Source organism: Bombus impatiens, unplaced genomic scaffold (assembly GCF_000188095.3).
Source record: "Bombus impatiens unplaced genomic scaffold, BIMP_2.2 scf_2222, whole genome shotgun sequence".
NCBI lineage: Eukaryota > Metazoa > Arthropoda > Insecta > Hymenoptera > Apidae > Bombus > Bombus impatiens.
Window position 1 is genome coordinate 217350 of NT_178641.1, and position 18067 is coordinate 235416.

An 18067-nucleotide genomic window follows, 5' to 3' on the forward strand; every position below is an offset into this window, starting at 1 on the left:
ATTATGTTCTTAATATTCGTTTCGCATTGATATTAATCGTCGAATAGATGCTAAAAAATGAACGATAAAAAATAACGACGTTAAATTGAGTAAAGAATTCGTTTAACCAAATTTAACGTACGGTAGAATTATTACGTTAAAATGTCAGGTACGCGTGTTCGACGTCTCTGCTATTAATTTCTTTCCAAAGACCATAGAAACGAAATCCTGCATCGCTTCCCTAAGCATTGCATTTCTGATACCGATACGCGTCTTAACTGCATTATTTATAATTCCGTATCGCTGTGTGCCACCCTTCTCGCGAGAATGCAAATGGAATATAGAGAGACTTCAAAGACCGATACATTATCTGTGACTTTACGACTATTACAAATCGTAGCCAACTAAATCTGTCAAATCAGTGCAATCAAGAAACAAGAATTAGGAGTCAAAGATCACGCAGGGTAAATAACCGGGCGATATTTCCACAGGGCGAAATTAGCACAGATCCTCGACGCGATCGAGCGGTAAAGGATGCCATGATATTTCACTGGAAATGCAAAAGATATAGAAATGATTAATGGAAGCATAACGATCGCGATGTGCTACATCACGAGGAGGTACGATCGTTACATTTAACCCTAACGAGATTGACGCGTCGTGAGTCATTAATCTCGGCATCGTCCTAAAATTCCCGTGAATTCTACGATTAATTTAATTTGCCAGCCGTCGTGGTTTTCTCTTAAGCGACAAGTCCCGTAACGAGGTGGCGCGTGACGAATTTCACGGGAATTCTCTTAGACGCGATCCCCGTTCGATGAAACGCGAAGCGTGTCGTTACGTTTTATTATGAACGTATATTTATACGCCGGTTATTAAGGCCATCAGCTGCTACGGTTAGTTCTCTGGTCAAGTACAGACGATTGACGTAACACGATGATGATCGTTGCGCGTGAACCGAGCCTTGTCCCAGGATTCGAGCGGACAACTGCGAAGTCAATTGTGACACCCGCTGCCGAAAATACGAATTAGTCAACGCTTGTAACGCTTCATTGGATGACACAATGCGGAGTAACGTTGCGAAGTGAAAACTCCAATTTGCTTGTACCTCCTTTTGAGAAAATGCATAGATTTAACGGATTTCGAAAAAAATGGTCTTCGTCGAGAAGTGAACTAAGAGGAAGAAGATAATTTTCTTAATAATTGTCATTAAGTAATCGAATGTGATATTAATATACAGGGAAACCTGTTTATTAATTCAAATACGATTTTACTTCAAGACGATTGAAACGAGAATTTGGAATTGGTTGCGTAAAGCTCGATCCACGTGTATTTACGTGGAATTTCAATCGGCACGGAAGTCCTTGCCTGTTGTATGTTGGAACAAAATGTGCTTAACGAGTGGACAGGCTGGTCGTTACGTCTAATTGCGATGGAACGGCCATTAACAATACGAGAGCGCGATGCGTGGCGAGAGGTGAACGACGTTAAACGTTCCTGTTTGATATGCTTGCAGGCGTGCGCCCCGAGGTACATCTGGTTCTCCGTGTCCCAACAGAAGTACGATCCGGAAGACAATCGATGGAACAAGGACTCGCCCGTTGGAAGTAGAAGGGAACCCGTTGGCACCTGCTGGGCCGTCAGCAACAACTTCAACGAGTCACAGGAATATTCACCCTGTCGCACCAGTGAGTTTATTTTTATACGTCCGACCTTTTTGCTTGTGAATTTCAGTATTTTGTTTGAGATAATATAAACATCGTGGGAAAAGATACTTATTATTAGAAAGCAGATTCTCTTCTCGAGATATTTGCAAAAATCTTTCGTTGAATTTAAATGTATAATTGGCAATATATATGTGTATTTCTATGCTAACGTTGCCGGCCGTCACGCGACCGATCGGATATAAATTTAGCACAACTTATAACCCATTAATTTTTTCCTTTAATCCGTAGGTTTATTTATAAGACTGTGTTATAGGAATGTGGCCGCCATTAGGCGAACGCCTATGCCAGAATTCACGCTGCAATGAATATTCATGAATATTCATGAGGTAAATTTAACAAAAGCTTTTTGCCAATATCTTGAATATAAAACCGAACAGCGGTCACGTGTGTGAGAAAGAACTGTTCAGTATGTATATTTTAAGGTCACTGAAATCGGTGAGGAGGCCGCGCTTTTAAATAATCACCGCAGTGGTTCTACAGAATTTTTAGCCATTCTCGCTCTTTCCAAGAATAGTTTGATCCAAGAAACAGGTGTCTTGCTTTCAACGGTGGGCCAAACTACAACCTCTCCGGTCTGTCTCGGTCTTTTCCATAGATAAATTCGAAAAAGTCACAGCTTATATGTACACGGAATCGCCGATTTTGATAAACGTAGTTAGACTGAAGTCAAGAAAGCCTCGAGTCTCTGAATAGCGGGTGGTTGGTAAACATTTTCTCTGAAAAAGTTATTTTCGGCACTGAGACCCTTGTCGCAGCCAACGATACATATGTAAATGGATTACGTGCATTCACGATGCTATAAACAGTTGTAAACAGCGTCTGAAGAGTTCTCTCCTCTTTCCGTTTCGCGTGCTTGTTCGAGGGGTAGCACGAGCTTCGTTTTCTCAAGTGGTAAATCGTTTGTCCTTTGAGAAATCCCACGGGACGAACTTTCTCTCCGACAAAGACGAGGATACTCCGCGACATGTGGCCGTGTCCTCGAGGCATGGCGACCATAAATACGCCCGGTAACAGGATATTTCCTGTCGTCCATGCAGGTCTGCCATGGTGTTTTAATGACAAAAGACGTATCGATTTTCTCGGAGCCGGTGAATCGGCTGCTTGTTTTACGATAATTTTAAAAATTCGTCGACTTCTTCTTTCTTAATTCGTTTCGCGTTAATAGTCGAATCACTCGATACCGTCGGTTCTTTCATTAATTTTTCTGAAATTATTTACTCTTCTGCATTTTTACGGTACGGTTCGTTAAATGGTACGAAAAAATGCTTCTTAACAGAGCTGGAACGTCTCTTAGTTTCTATTCTTTTTTTTTACATAAAGAAAGATAGCTTGTTGGTATAGGGAACTCGAGCACGAGACCGGTAGATAAGCGGCAGATACGAACAAAGTGCTATTTTAAAATCTATTCGAATGCAAACAGGAGCTGAATGGTTAAGCGTTAAGTCCATCACGGAAAGTGCACTTTCTTCTGTTCTTCGCGATAACGTTCGTGCCATTGTTCGAAGATAAGCTCCTTTGGAATGTCCTGCATTTTTCTGTTATCTACTGGTTATCACTGGTTCACCAGACTTTCAGCGCAGATTCTAAAAGTTACTTATGCGTGGCATATCCCACGTTGTTGGGATATTTCGGAAGCCTTTCCGGTCGATCATCTTCCGTGGTTCCAAGACTCGAAAATGAATCGACATAAAATTATTTCATAACGAAGAATACGACTAGAAGCGTGTAATTAACTCGCAATACAAAGCGCGATAAAACAGCATACAGTTCAAAGAATACTCTAAGAGACTTCGAATCGAACTTGGTTCGAAAAATTTCATTTCCTTCTTCTAATTTTATCGTATTCGTTTCACTGTGTCTTTCGAAATTGGAAAAATCGAAAAATGGGAAAGTGAAGAGTCTAAGAGTCTATTTATCTTGCTTCTTGTTTAGGAATGACCATTGGCGTGAGAAAACGGTATAGTTAGTTCGCCTTATCTGTTTTGACGCGATAAGGAAGAAAAACAAGTAAAGAAACGTTCAACGAGAGAAACGATTTTAAGACTTGCTCCTGTGCTCGGTGCACGTTCGCGTACCAAGGGCAGATACTTTTCAGGGGCAGAAATACGCCGCGTGGGTTGTTTTAGCGTCACACTTTCCCGCAATTAAAGTCAAGCGTTCGCGAAGCAAATCTTGCACGCGCTCGCGTGTTTTACACGCTGCGGACTGATGCGCTTCCTGTCACGCGTGTGCTCTACATTTTCTTGCTAAGCTTCTCGAGTCCAAGACGAACTTAGCAGAATCTGACGCGTTTAAGTGGCTTCTGACTCACTCGCGTCTGACATTTTGTTCGATCACCGACGATCCAGCGTTTCGCCGTAGAAGATCGATATCGCGTTTACGTCGACGTTACTTTCGCAAGACGAAACTGATAAAAACGGTCGCAGTTCGTCAGAAAACGTCGATATCCTCGCGGAAGTGGCGCGCATCGCAGGCGTGTGAGCTCATCGTCGAGAAATTCTGCGGCGAGACTCGAGCAATTAAACAATTTGTAGCGGCCAAACGGAGGAACGTTTGCTGTCGCTTTTCCCGAGAATCGTAAGGCGCGTTCTTAACGGCTAGATCGTTTATGAAGCCGCGCGCTGGTCGTTCTATCTGGATATTTGCTCATTCTTGCCTTTTCTGGACGCGAATCGCCATGTTCGCTTCTCGTCTGTCGACCGGCTACCATTTGTCGTTACCGCGTAGATATAATTCGCATTGGAACGTTTGGTTTTCCAGCTGTGCATTATACGAGCGTTTCATTAACATTCGCGTCCTTCGACGACATAAATCGCATCGTGCAACGGTTGATTTTCTATCAGGCGAGTTCTGTTCTTTGTCAATTTTCAATCGCTCGTAGAAGATGACGTTGGTGTTGCAAAACAGCACGTGAGATCATCGATGCGTCGTGAATCGACGAGAACGACCTTCGGGGAAACTGACTCACTTTTAGGTTTGAAGAAGGTGTCGTCATCGGGAAGGAAGTTTTACAAATTTTTAGTAGAAATTGTAGTTTTGCGAAATTTCGCAGAAGCCGTTTTGGTCTCTTCAATCGTACCATTCCTATTAATATCTTTCGTTCCGTCCTTCTGTTTCATTGTCTACTTCGTGGTTTAATACGCAAGACGAACATCCGCAAACATCTGCCACCACGTAATTTTTATTCCTGTAGATTTGCTCACGTGCACGTTTCCGTTTGTCGTAAAGAACTGCCGGTAACACCTATATCAGCATGCAAATACATATGCGTGTTTACACCGATATGCATAAACGTGCGAAGCACCTTAACGCATCGATTAATACTCCTTTATTATTTATTATTTATTATTTTTAGAGCTTAGAATGTTCTTGTCAATCGCGCTGCTGACGATCGTCAGAATCCTTAGACACAGGTTTTTGCCACGATTGTGTTCTTGCGTCGGAATAATCTGAGAAAAAGTTCGTCGACGTACTTGTCGGCATCTTTCGATCGTTTGTAAATTTTTCTTGATAAACATAAAAATTATTTCCGAATGAATTCAAGGACGACGAATCATTCAGGCGATGGAACGCTGTTTTTCCAATTCCGTTGAAGCCGATGTATCGTTTACATAAAGTTTCTTCGATGCGATCGTATACCTTTCACCCTCGTTTACTTCTATCTGTTTAATCACAAACACACGTCTATCGTATCACGCGATATGTTTCACAAGTACGCTACTTCCACCTCATTTTCAACCAGATTAAACGGGGACAATATGCTTTTCAAATAAAGATTACACGATGTTTTCCCTTCTATGGTAGTGCAAATAGGAACGATCGGGCGGTTTCCCGTTGGTTCATCAACGTGGCTCGCTGAAAAATCGACCGGTCGACTAATGGCCTCGCGATGTGCTAAACGTGCCACAAGGAGAAGAAAAGGGTGTACGGTTAAGCGCTACTAAAAAGAGCTTTTAGAGCCAGGATGGAGGTCTTCGAAGAGAAGCGTAGACAAGGTTTATGATTCACACTCTATCTATTACCTTCGATGCGTTCAGCCAGTGATTACAGAGCAGAACGACTCCGATCCATCCTTCACGATGAAACGCCACAGTGAATGTTTCCATAGAAATCGGCCTGTTATTACGGCGTGTAGTTTCCAACGCTTCCCCTTAAACGTGCAGCGATTTTATCTAAGTTTGGTATCGAGTCGGAATCGTTGCTTCTTACGTCGACTAGGAAATAGAAACTCTTTTTTTTTCGCTCGAATATTTTTCCTCGATTTGGACTACGTACTCGATGGTTAGTTTCATTAGATCGCACGATGTCGATCTCGGTGTCATAGGTAATTGGATGTCCTCGAGTCATTTACATTCTTCTGTATTTTTCTCAAAATTAAGAATATCTTTGATAAGAGGAAAGGCTCGCTTCGATTATGAAAATTGATGAAATTAACTTAGAGACATTTAATTCTCGTAGGAATATCGTTTAAAACCAGAGCTCGCTTGCTGCAAGAAGAAGTTTCTCGTATGCAACGGTAGCAAGACAATTATCAAAATAGTCGAAGGAAGCAATCACATCGAGAGAACTAACCATCACGGTTAATAAAACAGTACGCACGTTTGTTAAGCTCGCGAGACGAGAGAACATTCCCTCGTTGTTCGGTGGCGCGATATCGTCGCCACTTAGACAATAAAACGGCACATTCGAGAAACGCGAGCAGCGGCAGTAGCATTCAGTGAAAGTGGCGATGAATTGCCATTAGCAAGCCGCGTTCTAACGATGAAAGCCGCCCACTCGCTGAAGCGTGGTTCGAGAAGGAAGCTCGTATAGGAAAAACACCGAGAAGAAAAACAAAAGATGGAAAAACGGAAAATTGTAATTAGAAGGCGCCGTTGCCTCGGGCCGCTAGCTCAGCATCGTTCTAACAAGGCCAATTAACACTTGATCCTGCTTGAATTACGATCGTGTTGCCGATCTCTCTACCGGCTTCGCCGTGGATATTCGTTTCTTGTCCGAGGATTTGTCAAAACGAATGGCCGTCATCGCTACTTTATTCGCGGCTACCAATAAAAATCACGGCCACTTTGTCCTGGCTTGACGAACTATTAACAACAAGAATGCTGGTGACAAGATCTTGAATTCTTCGCGTTGCAATAAGAACGATCCGACTCTTATTGCGATTTTATTGCGGCTCGCGCTCGCGTCCAACAGGCGCTTGGAATTGCTGTTCAGAGATAAACCTCTGCGGTGTTTCGTTTGTTTCACGCCGATTGTCTTCTTGCTTGCTTCTCCAGGATGGAAATGCAATTTCGTTCTTACTTTTTTCTTCGGCTATTCTTTTTGGACAGTTTTGCCACGATTGATCTGTCAGGGGAAAATGACGTTGTTTGCGGCCGTGGTACGTTTTCATGGCGAGGTTTCGAACAGCTCGAGGCAACAATGGAATACTCGATAGTTTGACCGAAAGGTGGAATGCGCTTGCTTTGATTTACGTCACTTTTCCTCTTATTTTCTTCGTACCGATGGAGATATAATTTCACTCGTCATCGATTCTCGTTATGGCGTTCGAAGCTACCTAAGAACTGAACCGATTTAAAAAAAGAAGGTAGAAAAAAAGGAGCAATCTGATAATAGAAAAGCGTACTTTCCAAGCGATTGTAATCTATCTTACCGTTGTACGATAATTGCTTCTGATGTTAAGCCGATTCCACAAACTGACTCCCTCTTATTTCCAATGTAATTTAATAATTTCAACATGGTATTTAATGTTTTCAATTGTTCAGATTATTTACCACGACCATCGAGTTTCGTTTTCTTCTTATTAAAAAATATACGCTTGATAGGGGATACTTAATCGCCCGTCGACACACTCACACATTTACGCGGAATCAGAATCACAGTAGCTCCATTCATTCTGTGCAACTCGATTAAGCGTCACGTGTACGAACGTACGAACACTTTCACCGTACCGTTTTAACTTCATTCTTTAAAATTACGAATTAATACTTGCAGCGAAAATTATTATTTTCATCGGACGATCTTTAATTTACTCGAATATGTGTTTCGTTCGACTCACGCGTCTTATCACTGCGTTATTTATTTATGTCTAGGTAATTTCATTTGCTACTTTCAATGTATATTTCCACGTGACAAGGATGTCGTTGTTCTCGAAGGACCGTGCGGGTCCTCCGTGTCGTTGGACTTACGCTTCGTTTGCTTACTTGCAGTAACTTTCTTCGTATTTCTATAGCGCTCGTCGTGGGCCCAAGTTCGAGTGCAAAGCACTCTGTTACCGACGAGAATAGCACCCTCGCAAAGCATCGAGACACGAAAGAGTATAAATAGAGCGACTGGCGACGATATCCTCCAATCGAACCTGTCTTTCGTTACCTCGCACATTGAGACAACTTTTTCGCAAAAAAAAAAAAAAGAAAGAAACTCTGTCAAACGTAAAAATAACTTTCCATTTTACCTATACCGAAATCTGCACTGAAAAGTCACTTTTCGTCGGACCAGACTACTAGAACTTTGCGTATTATACGATACAGGACAGAAGGTAAATTTGGAATTTTTCAACAGTACAGGACTTCGTTTCAATTATATCGCAACACGTTTCTAATGAATGATTCGGTACACCTCCTAGTTGGAATCATTCTTCGAACCATTGATTTCTCACGTATCGATTTTAAACACGCCATTACCGGCTATACATCGAGATCGAAGGCCCATTGGGACGCGATGTTAAAGGGCAGCTGTCTCTCTCTTTAGAGCTTCTTTGCATGCGCACGAAGAAACGGCGGCGCCGATCGACCACGTTGTTTTTTCTCTGGCCGACACGGCTGGATCGGTCGTCGACGACCGATTGATGTAATTGCGTGACTGGCAGCTCGTCTAAAGTGACCGATCGGCCGTCAGGGCCCCTTCTCGTCGTCCTCATAACGTATGTACGTAGTCACGCTCGTGTAGACCAACACTGCGCGCTCCTGGATCCCACCGGATATTCTCCCATACAGCCGTCGTTTTCTTACACTGACAGTCTCTGTCGGGCCGTGAGCTCGATTAAAACAACCACGACTCTTCGTTCATCGAATGCAACTTTCGTTTCAAGCATTGGGACGATGCGAGCGAACGAACAGCTTGGAAGTAGGCACAGGTGTATTAGAACGATGTGCGAGAAGTCGAGGGAAATCGAGTCGGTTCGGCTGTAAAATTTCACGCTTCGTGTCATTGAATTTTTCAATTATTAATTTCGATGGTATCTGGTATTGCGTATACGATACAGGACTTGTCATTTCTTTCTGGAAATAATTTCTTTTTGGATCGCGAGTGGAAATGACGTGTCAGGTTGTAAAGATGTATGATCGAACGATTCTTATTAAGAGTTTATTAGGAATTATTAAGAGCGGTTAAGTTAGTTGAACGTAATAGTTTGATAGTCGGATAACGCAAGCTAAACGAGCAAGGAGACACGGATATGTAATTTCATAAAAGGCTGTACATGGTAAAAGAAGTCAGGAGCCAGCGACTAAAGGAAAAGTTCATTGACTCGCGATCAATCTCTTAGCAACTGCCAAGAGTCAATATTTAATTCATGGAATGCGTTATTTATTCATACAGTGAACTAAATTCAAATGGAATAGGTGAAAAAACCTATTGAGAAGTCGAGAGAGTAAATCATCGTGTCCTGAACGTTTCTAATCGCGTCACGCGTAATTCGTTAATTAATATTCACCACCGTTAGAATTACTGCAAAACCTACGCGATAAAATTCCTTCCTGCGAGAGCAACAACCTCGTGGCTCTGGAATCTGCCATGAAAATTAGAAAACCCGCGTGAGACAGAAAAATTTGTAAACGACACGGTATCGTTACGCGAGTCGACGTTTCCCTTCGTCCATCGATTCGTAAATTGCGCTTAATGGTAGCAACGTTAGAAACGCGGACGTAACCTTGACTAGTTGAAACGAAGGATGTTCGATGCAATAGCAAAATGCTGAGTTTTGTTGCTTCTTTTCAACTGATAATGGCCGATTGTCGGTTAATGGCAGCGACTCGTCACGATTACGTTGGCGCAGGCTTTGACGAGTGTGGCCAGCTTATTGACGCTAATGCCAAGTGTCAGGTCGAGATTAATCTTTCCGGCGGCAGTCACATTCGCGCGATCAATCTTACGCGAGGGTGTTCCAAACGGATCGTGAATGCGCGGTTCGTTTCCTCTATGAATCGACGTATATGTTTGAAATTTTATTCTTCTCGTTTCTTCACGAGATTGTAACACGAAGCGGGATAGCTTTGATTGATGGGCAAGGCGCTACACTTTGTGTTTGTTGAAACAGCGAATAATCGGTTTTCTTATCGTGCTACTTGTAGAGATAAAGGCTCTCTGTTCGTGGAATTATTTAGAAAATATGAATAAATAAATTTTAGAACGACTTTGTTGTCTTATCGTGACTAGCCTTTTTGGGACTAGTGTTATAGAATATGCGTCGAAATTTAATATTTCTCTAGTCGGTTGAATTATTCGTTACGTCTTCGATAGGATACGCGGTGAACTATTAACTTGTTTCTGTCACGCAACACGAAGCTGCAGAAACGACGCAAACAGTTTTTGTCACAGATATTTGCAATTCTTTAGAAAATGAACGCTTTTACCGATGATTTCATACGTATGATAAACAGAAGATAAAGGTATTGACTGTCCTTGAGAACACCGCGCACAGCTGGAATGCGAAACAGCATGAAAATGTATTCCTTTATTTTTGAGAACATGATACTTCGACTCATCGAAAGACGCGTTGAACGGAAAATGTCTAACGATCGATCATATCGTTTGAAAAGATCGGAAAGCGAGAAGACGTAGCGTACGATCCACGTGGAAATCATGGCGAGTCACGGCCGTGCGAGAAACGTCGCGTATTTCGCGTAAACATACGGGCGAACGTTTCAACCGGAAGTTTCCAAAAAGACCGACGTAAAGATAATACACATCGTAAGTGCACCTCCGAGCTGCATTTCTGCATTCTCATCGTGCGCATCGATGTACAGTGTACAACGATGGACGTTAAAAGAACTTCCATACGGAGTCGGACTACGCGATAGACTGGCTTGCACGTGAAACGAAACCAAAACCTCCTCTCTCGCTCGTGGTGACGTCTTTTACTTCCTGCGTTTCGTCGCGTTTCTACAGCTACGTAATTCCCTTTAAACGTCCCTCGCCGTAATCGCGTTTGACGTATCTGAAAATAGAACGTTCTATGTAACCGAGCCTGGGCTTCGTTCCTTCTAATTGGATAATAAATTTGACGCTTTGCGTATGGTGTGAATTATCAAATAAATTATCCACCAGGTTATGTTATAATCCACCTGATAATGTTATGTATCATGTTATGCTCGACTACATAAATCGCAGTGGGCTACGCGATCGTTCAAAAACTTGTATAATTTAGTCGATAAATTATATCGTTCAAGAGATTTTAGACACTCGATGAGAACGCATCAAACCATCGATTGTCCTCGTTTGGGAAATTAAACGCTGTGAAAACTCGTTCGCTTAAATAAAAAGTAGAAAAAGAAGAAGGAAAGAAAAGATGTAAGAAGAAAAGGACTTTTCACGCACGGTACGCGTTGCTCGCGGGTAATGCAATTTTATCGGCCACTTTTCCGCTTCTTTCGCCGCGAAGCGACATGGTCTTCCACTGAAATATCATTGCGAGCCAGAGGCGGCGAAGAAACGTGGATATTTGTGCGATTGCAAAAGGGCATTCGCTGCAGGCGAGATCTCGGAGCGGAAAGAGCGAATTACCAGAAGAACACGGCTGTAATAACCGCTCCTTTTTCTCGATGACACGTAATTGCCCGAGAGGAGCACGTGAAATAGCGTATCAGAAGCGGATAAAACGGTCTATCAAACTCGTACACGTACGCGGACGTGTGTACACACTCGAACTGGTTCGTGATCGAGGTGAAAAACGGGAAATTATAGGAAATCGCGAACTACCGGCCGCGGGGAACGGTCGTGGTACACGAGCGGAGACACGATCGAGAATTGTAGAAATTGATAACCGTGAAGAAGTGACTCGCGCCGAATGAATTATGTATTTAGCGGAAACAATGGAGCACGGTGACGTGCTCTGGTTACCGTCGCTGTTTTCTGGCTTTGGAACATGTTCGAACGTGGTGACTGTGGATTAATTTGCTTGTAATTCGTACGGACAGACCTTTGGAGAAGCTTCGTGATGTTTAGCGATGGGGTATTCTTTGCTCGGAAAAATGTCACGCGACAAGCGAATACGATCGATCGACGTGTAGGATATAAAAGTTCTTAATCTTAACGCATCGCTTATAGGCTGTCGATTATATCGACGTCTGTATGATTATTGCTTACCGAGTCGGTATATTGCAGAGATAATTTTAGGTAATCATCTTCGAACACCAATGTCACTTACATCGTCAGGTTCCTTTTTGGAAGCAGGCTTCGAACAGTTAACAACTTTTTAACAACTTTGAAAAACAGATAGAACGCTGTTATTGCCGTCTGTACAAGCGCGAATTTGTTCAACAAGTTTTCTACCACCGCCTTAAACAGATTCAGGAAAAAACCGATTAATAGTCGATAGCCGAAGTCAATAAAACGTCAATTTACAGGCTACCGGTCGATAAACGCCATTGATACGCTGTCGGTAAGAAACGCGTTAAGATCGATGGAATAAAATTATGACGTATGTAGAATTCGATGCAAAAGTGCACAGCATAGAATTCGTAGAAAATATACGACAATCCGACTAATTGAATTTCCATTGACATCCGAGAGGCGATGATTCATTGGTTGGAAACGAAGCGCGATTCATCTGGACCGAGTCTGAATCGGCAATCTAATTTTAATCGTATTGAATCTCGTTGGCGTTGCGAAGGTCGGGAGGATTTCCTGGAAGCGACGTTGGACATTGTCGGGAACGAGATACTAGTCCGAATCGATGAAGGCGATCCGCGACCGAAGAAAACGACCCGCGAACACGTCACGCGTCCAAGATCGATCCAGGATTAATGATGCGTGCAACGTATTCTATGGACGTGTGCGGGAGTGCGTGGCGATAGTCCTTTAAGACGATTTCTAAGTCGACTTCCTAGTCGATAGGTGGACGAACGACCTCCGTGACACGGTACAAGACGTTTAGCAAATGCGCGCGCCAAGTCTTTCACCTTTCCTGACACGAGTTCCACTCGAGGAATTCCTGTCTCTTTTTTCGTCGTAGAATACAGTCGAGGGACTTTCCTGCGGCTTGCATTGTTGTTGAGATATCAAACCTTTCGAGAATTCGTCGATGTTTTTTAGATAATTCGAGTTCTCCGTTTCTTCTTCATCTTTCTGTTGATAAAGGAAAGTGCAACTTTTTCTTTTTGGTTTTAAGAGAAGTAGAAATATCGAGGAATGTCCATTTTGCGATACGTCTTGTCTTCGTGAGAACTAGGACTGAAAGACTGTGTCGAATCAAAGAGTGTCGCCGTGAGACGCCATTAAAGATTTCGTGTATCGATTACGAAACAGGGATAAAAATGATGAATATTTTATTAACCATACCTTGTTCTAGCAACTACATACGGTATAAACTTGGTTTTGTGAACAATACGGTTAAATTTATCGAACGTTTTTCCTTTTCTTCGCTAAGATATTAAAACTTAATTTTCTCGATAGACCTATTTTCTGACCGCTGTACATTTTTCTACGCTGTACGTTGTGTTATAAGAATGAAAAAATAACTTATCGAGAACCTTTGAGCGGGAAAGAGCGAGACATCGAAGCAACAGGTTAAACGATCTCGAAGTAATCTTTCATTTGTCGGCCGTAATTATGCGTGGAATTATCGTTACGAAGGATCGATTCGGGGAACGTTCTCAATTATCGAGGGCTGCCGGTACGTGGGCAGAAGTCCGTTCAAACGAAACGACCGAGATATGACGTCTCTGTTTAGAACAGCGAAGAACGACGCTATATAATTGCGTGTTTCCGTTTCAGGGTACTGGGGATACCACAGGCAGGGTTCGTGTCAAGCTGGATTGGGCGCTGCCATGTCCAAGGTAAGTCCACGAAAGAAAAAATACCAGACACATAATATTTCACTCGTAGAAAATATATCTTTGAAACGTCACCAACGATTTACACGTAACGTAGATTCCATACACGTGTCGTGGATGCATCGATGAAAGTTCAATTGCAACGTATTTTCATATTCGTTCAAATATATTTGAGTTTCTCGGATAGCAAAACCGTCGACGAGAACCACAACTCCCTGTCATCGCGTCACAGACTCTTCTCGCGAGCCTCGAGATCCCACTCGTCGTCTGCTGCTGCTGCTCCGCCAGAAGCAAGCGTATGCAACTCGAAAAACATTCCCCCGAGAATATCACACAACGGTTTCACAAATCACCGTGCACCGAGTCAGAGCCAAGCCAGAGATACCAAAGCGAAAGGGTGGAACACGATTGAAGGGGGATTAAAATTCAGTCTTTGAAACTATTGAAGTCAACGAGCGAGCCCAAATACGAGTCTTTCCCTTGGCACGCTCTTTCTCTCTACGATCTCTAACTGTTTAAGTCGCTGGCGTAAACACAGAGGCCCGTTGGATATAAATACGGTAACCCCACGTGTCCTGACGGTTGCCACGTCCCGAAAGAGTTAAGAGGCGACACGAGGGGTCGGCGAGGAGGAGCCGAATATGGCCAGGAATGTGAATTCCTGCCTTACGCACCTCCGATCGTGGCCATTCGTATTCGTGGTGCATGGCGAGGGTATAGAAAGCCGGCCTCCGTCTATCTTTTTTTCCTCTTTCTTTCTCTTCCTTCCTATATACGATTGTCTTGTCGAAAGCTCGATTTTCTGGCGCTGGTCGCCAGATCCCCGGAGCCGATCTGCCCAGGACACCACGTAGGCGTCGACCTGTGCCTTTTGTCTCCCCTTACTTCTTTTTTTATCTTTTCTTTTCGTTTCTTCTCGCTGGATTTCGCCGGCAGATCGGCGCATCGACTCGTGCGCTCGACACGTTCGTTCGTAGCACCTGCGTCCACGGTGATACCTTGTTCGTGGCCGGTGTCGCGATAAGTATCGCGGGGCCAATAGGTACGAATTCGAAATTGGTATGTCAGCGGTTTATCTCTCGGGGATCCTCGGCCACGAAAAGGGATGAGTCCATGCTGGTGTGGACGTGAAACGTATGAAGAATAAGAAGGCTGCGGGCAACGGAGCAACTCGAATCGCTTTCGGGGATGAGTTAATCCTGCCGCTTGGAAACTCTGCTTTCGAGGAAAACGTGCTTTGGTTTGGTTTTCAGTGTAGGATTACCACATCCGTCGGAATGATGGATTACAGACTTCTTCGTTTTAAACTTAGACATTTTTCTTTGTATAGATATATCTATCTTTTCCTCTATAGATATATTACTTTCATCGATCTGACAATTTTTTTGTTACCACGACATCCCCTTGATCGCAGTCGACTAACCAAACGTCTCGAACTAAAAATATCGTCGTAGCTTCGAAATTTAAAGATCATAGAAAAAGTCTATATATCGAAAATAGTGATTCACTGCCTTTCACTAACGTCAACCGAGAAACCAACCCCTTCTCGCGTCGTATAATCTCGATCCAAGCCCGATACGTTTCTCCTAACGCGCTTTCTTGTCCCGGGGCCGCGTGACCCAGACTCTGTCGATCTAATCTGCGAAGATGGGAGAGAAGAAAGGCAGGATTTCCGGCGACGGGGTTGGAATCGACGCTGGGAGCGGCGTTATCGGCGCAGCGGGACAGCTTCGATTGCCGGCAAAGAAATAGTGGCACAATTCCCTGGCCACTCAGCCGGCTATCTCACCGTGGATGTATAATTCAGAATTGTTCGGCTATATAGCAGATGTTTAATGCATGCCGCGGTCCGTGCCCGGCTCTAACTTCGCCTCGGCATTCAATGTTAATACCCCACCCCCGCGGTACGAACGGTCAATCGTGCCTCTTACCCACAGTCCGCCAGTCGTGAAACGACGCTGCCGCAATGATTTTAGGCAAATTCGATCCTCTTCCTCGATCCTCCGACCCCTCGTCTCTGCCTCGCTCCGTCTTTATTCGCCGGTTTCGGAGTCGCGCCGCGAATCCAGCAGCTGGTCGCCGCTGACGAATTCTAATGGCGCGTTTAACTTCGAAATCATGACGCGGATTCCTCGTCTTCCCTCCTGCAGCCAAGTTTTAGGCAGCTTCGGAGTGTTTCGCAGGATATTCCAGGTGAATTTTAGAGGATGGCAACGTCGACCTTTCTTCGCTCGAGAGATCGCGATTTTCGAGGATCTGGATATTTGCCGATCGCTGCAGTGTAGCTGAAAGATCAATCTCAGCTTTTGTGCGCGAATTTTACATCGAACTTTTCACGATTCATTCTCAAACAAGGGATCGTCGAATCGGAAACTTTGGATCAGAGAACGAAAAATCTACTCAATTTGTTTTACGGCTAAATTATCCTCGAAAGAAAGGGACTGTGGTGGAGTCACCGAAATATTAGGCAAATTTTGTTTCTATTTAAAGCAGATGCTCGTCCATTTTCAATAACGTTTTCCTCTCGAGCTGTTCGGCGTTTGTTCGGTGGTCGTAGTGAGCGCTAGAAGGATCCTCGTGCGCACTAAATCTCGAGACCGGTGATTTAGAAGGCTCCCGAACGCCATTCAGTATGCAATCGGCCATCGATCTTCGCGTTAAACTGCCGCTCCTGGTATCTACCTCTGTTGTATCTGGTTCCGCGCGTTATCCCCCGATCTACAAAGGATCTAGTCAAGATCGATCGATATCCGCCCGATACCGATCTATACGACGCGGAACGCGATCATCGATCCTCTTGTTCCACGGACAAACGTGTACCCCCCTCGTTCACTCGCCACGAAAATAACTTCGAGGAGGTCTTTTCGTGAAATCTCAATGTTGCAGTGGTATTCCCAGCTCGAGGAAATCATTTTAGATCCAACTCGATAGAGATTTATCTTTTATACGGTCGATCGTGCTCGATCTTCCGATTCGGGCGGTAGAAAGTGTTGTTTGATCGTCGCTGGCGATCGGCGCGTCGAGATGGTATTTCTAAGCACGTAGAGAGAAAATCGAGAGTAGAATCTTACGTCGGGTGAATTTTTAATTTTACGACTCGTGGGGAAAGGTCTGTTTCGGTCTGTTGCACGGAATTCGATCTGTTGTATAAAAATTGGTTGAAAAATAACAGAAATTTATCGAGCGCCCGAATTACAAGAAGTTACAAATTTCTAATTCGAAGTTTCCTTTGAACTTCGTTTAAATAAAACTCAAAAGCATTTCCGTTCCATCGATGGTCCTAAGTAGAATTTAAAATCCATTCGACTCCACCGCCTACGATACTCTCTCCAAAACGTGATGCAACAAAGCTAGTGGAGGCTAAGCTACCCTCTTGTACGTCTTCAACCTCTCGAGCTATTCATTCGCAATATAAACCGAAACGCAACACGTGTCCACTTCAGTTTCACGTTATCGCGCTTGAAAGGGGCTGCTTCCACTTTTGCAATTCAGAAAAACTGCTTTCGACCATACAAACGGTATTTTCGTTTCCTGTATTCGTATTCGATGGCTGGTCGCTTCGTTATTTGTTTCTCGTCGAGCATCTAACCGGAGATCTGCAGTTCTTTCCTGGAAATGAATTCGACGAATCAAGAGGAAAATTAAATACTCGTTACGCAAGACATCGCGACGATCCTCCTTCCCCTAACCCTAACAGACACCAAGAACCCTTGTTCGATGGTCGTTTAAAAAATCGAAACTCAACCCTGTCGTGTATAGCAGCAAGCTATCATAAACGTCTCTCGATTTCTTCAAAAGTCGTTGGAACAACTTATCGACCGCTCCACTACGGTTGCAGAGGCGCACATAAATACGTGGAAACGGTGGCATAAATTTCAGCATGCTCCCATACATATTTGAGCGACCGGTTATATTTCAATCTCGGATGGTCAGTTTCCTCCCCCTCGCGATCGGCGCCAGAATACAACTCGTGCCGGTCGTGTTTCGTGTAGAGAGAGGCAAAGAATACGGCCGCCATTGTCTCGGTTGCAAATTTTTCGCGTGTACAAGCATCGAGGCAACGCTACTCCGTAGGGGGTACATCGTGTCGGTCTCTTTCCCCCTTTCAGCTTCGAGCGTCTGTGCGCCATCGAGCCGCTTCTGTGTTCAGCCGTGTCGTACGAGTTCCCTCGACAAATGCACGTATTTGCTTGGCTACCGGTTCGCTAATACCTTCGCTGTAAAAGCAGCGCACAGGACACGGGGGTTGGAAATTTCGTTCGGGACGGCAATTTTTCTCCGAAGCGTTTGAATTTTTGAAACGCCGGC

The 18067-nt window shown here is 43.9% G+C and overlaps 1 protein-coding gene across 6 annotated transcripts in view; it reads left to right on the forward strand.

The window, feature by feature from the left end:
- Nucleotides 1–18067, forward strand: part of LOC100742360 (integrin alpha-PS2) — a 76155-nt gene that overhangs the window by 41192 nt on the left and 16896 nt on the right. For 2 of the 6 annotated variants that reach the window (XM_003494408.4, XM_012393090.3), the window contains exons 4-5: nucleotides 1496–1667; nucleotides 13701–13762. In XM_003494408.4, the coding sequence (XP_003494456.1) occupies nucleotides 1496–1667; nucleotides 13701–13762 (234 nt within the window). Of the gene's footprint in view, nucleotides 1–1495; nucleotides 1668–12119; nucleotides 12367–13434; nucleotides 13600–13700; nucleotides 13763–18067 lie in introns of those variants that run through there. The other 4 variants (XM_033324324.1, XM_033324325.1, XM_033324322.1 and 1 more) reach the window with 4 other exon arrangements.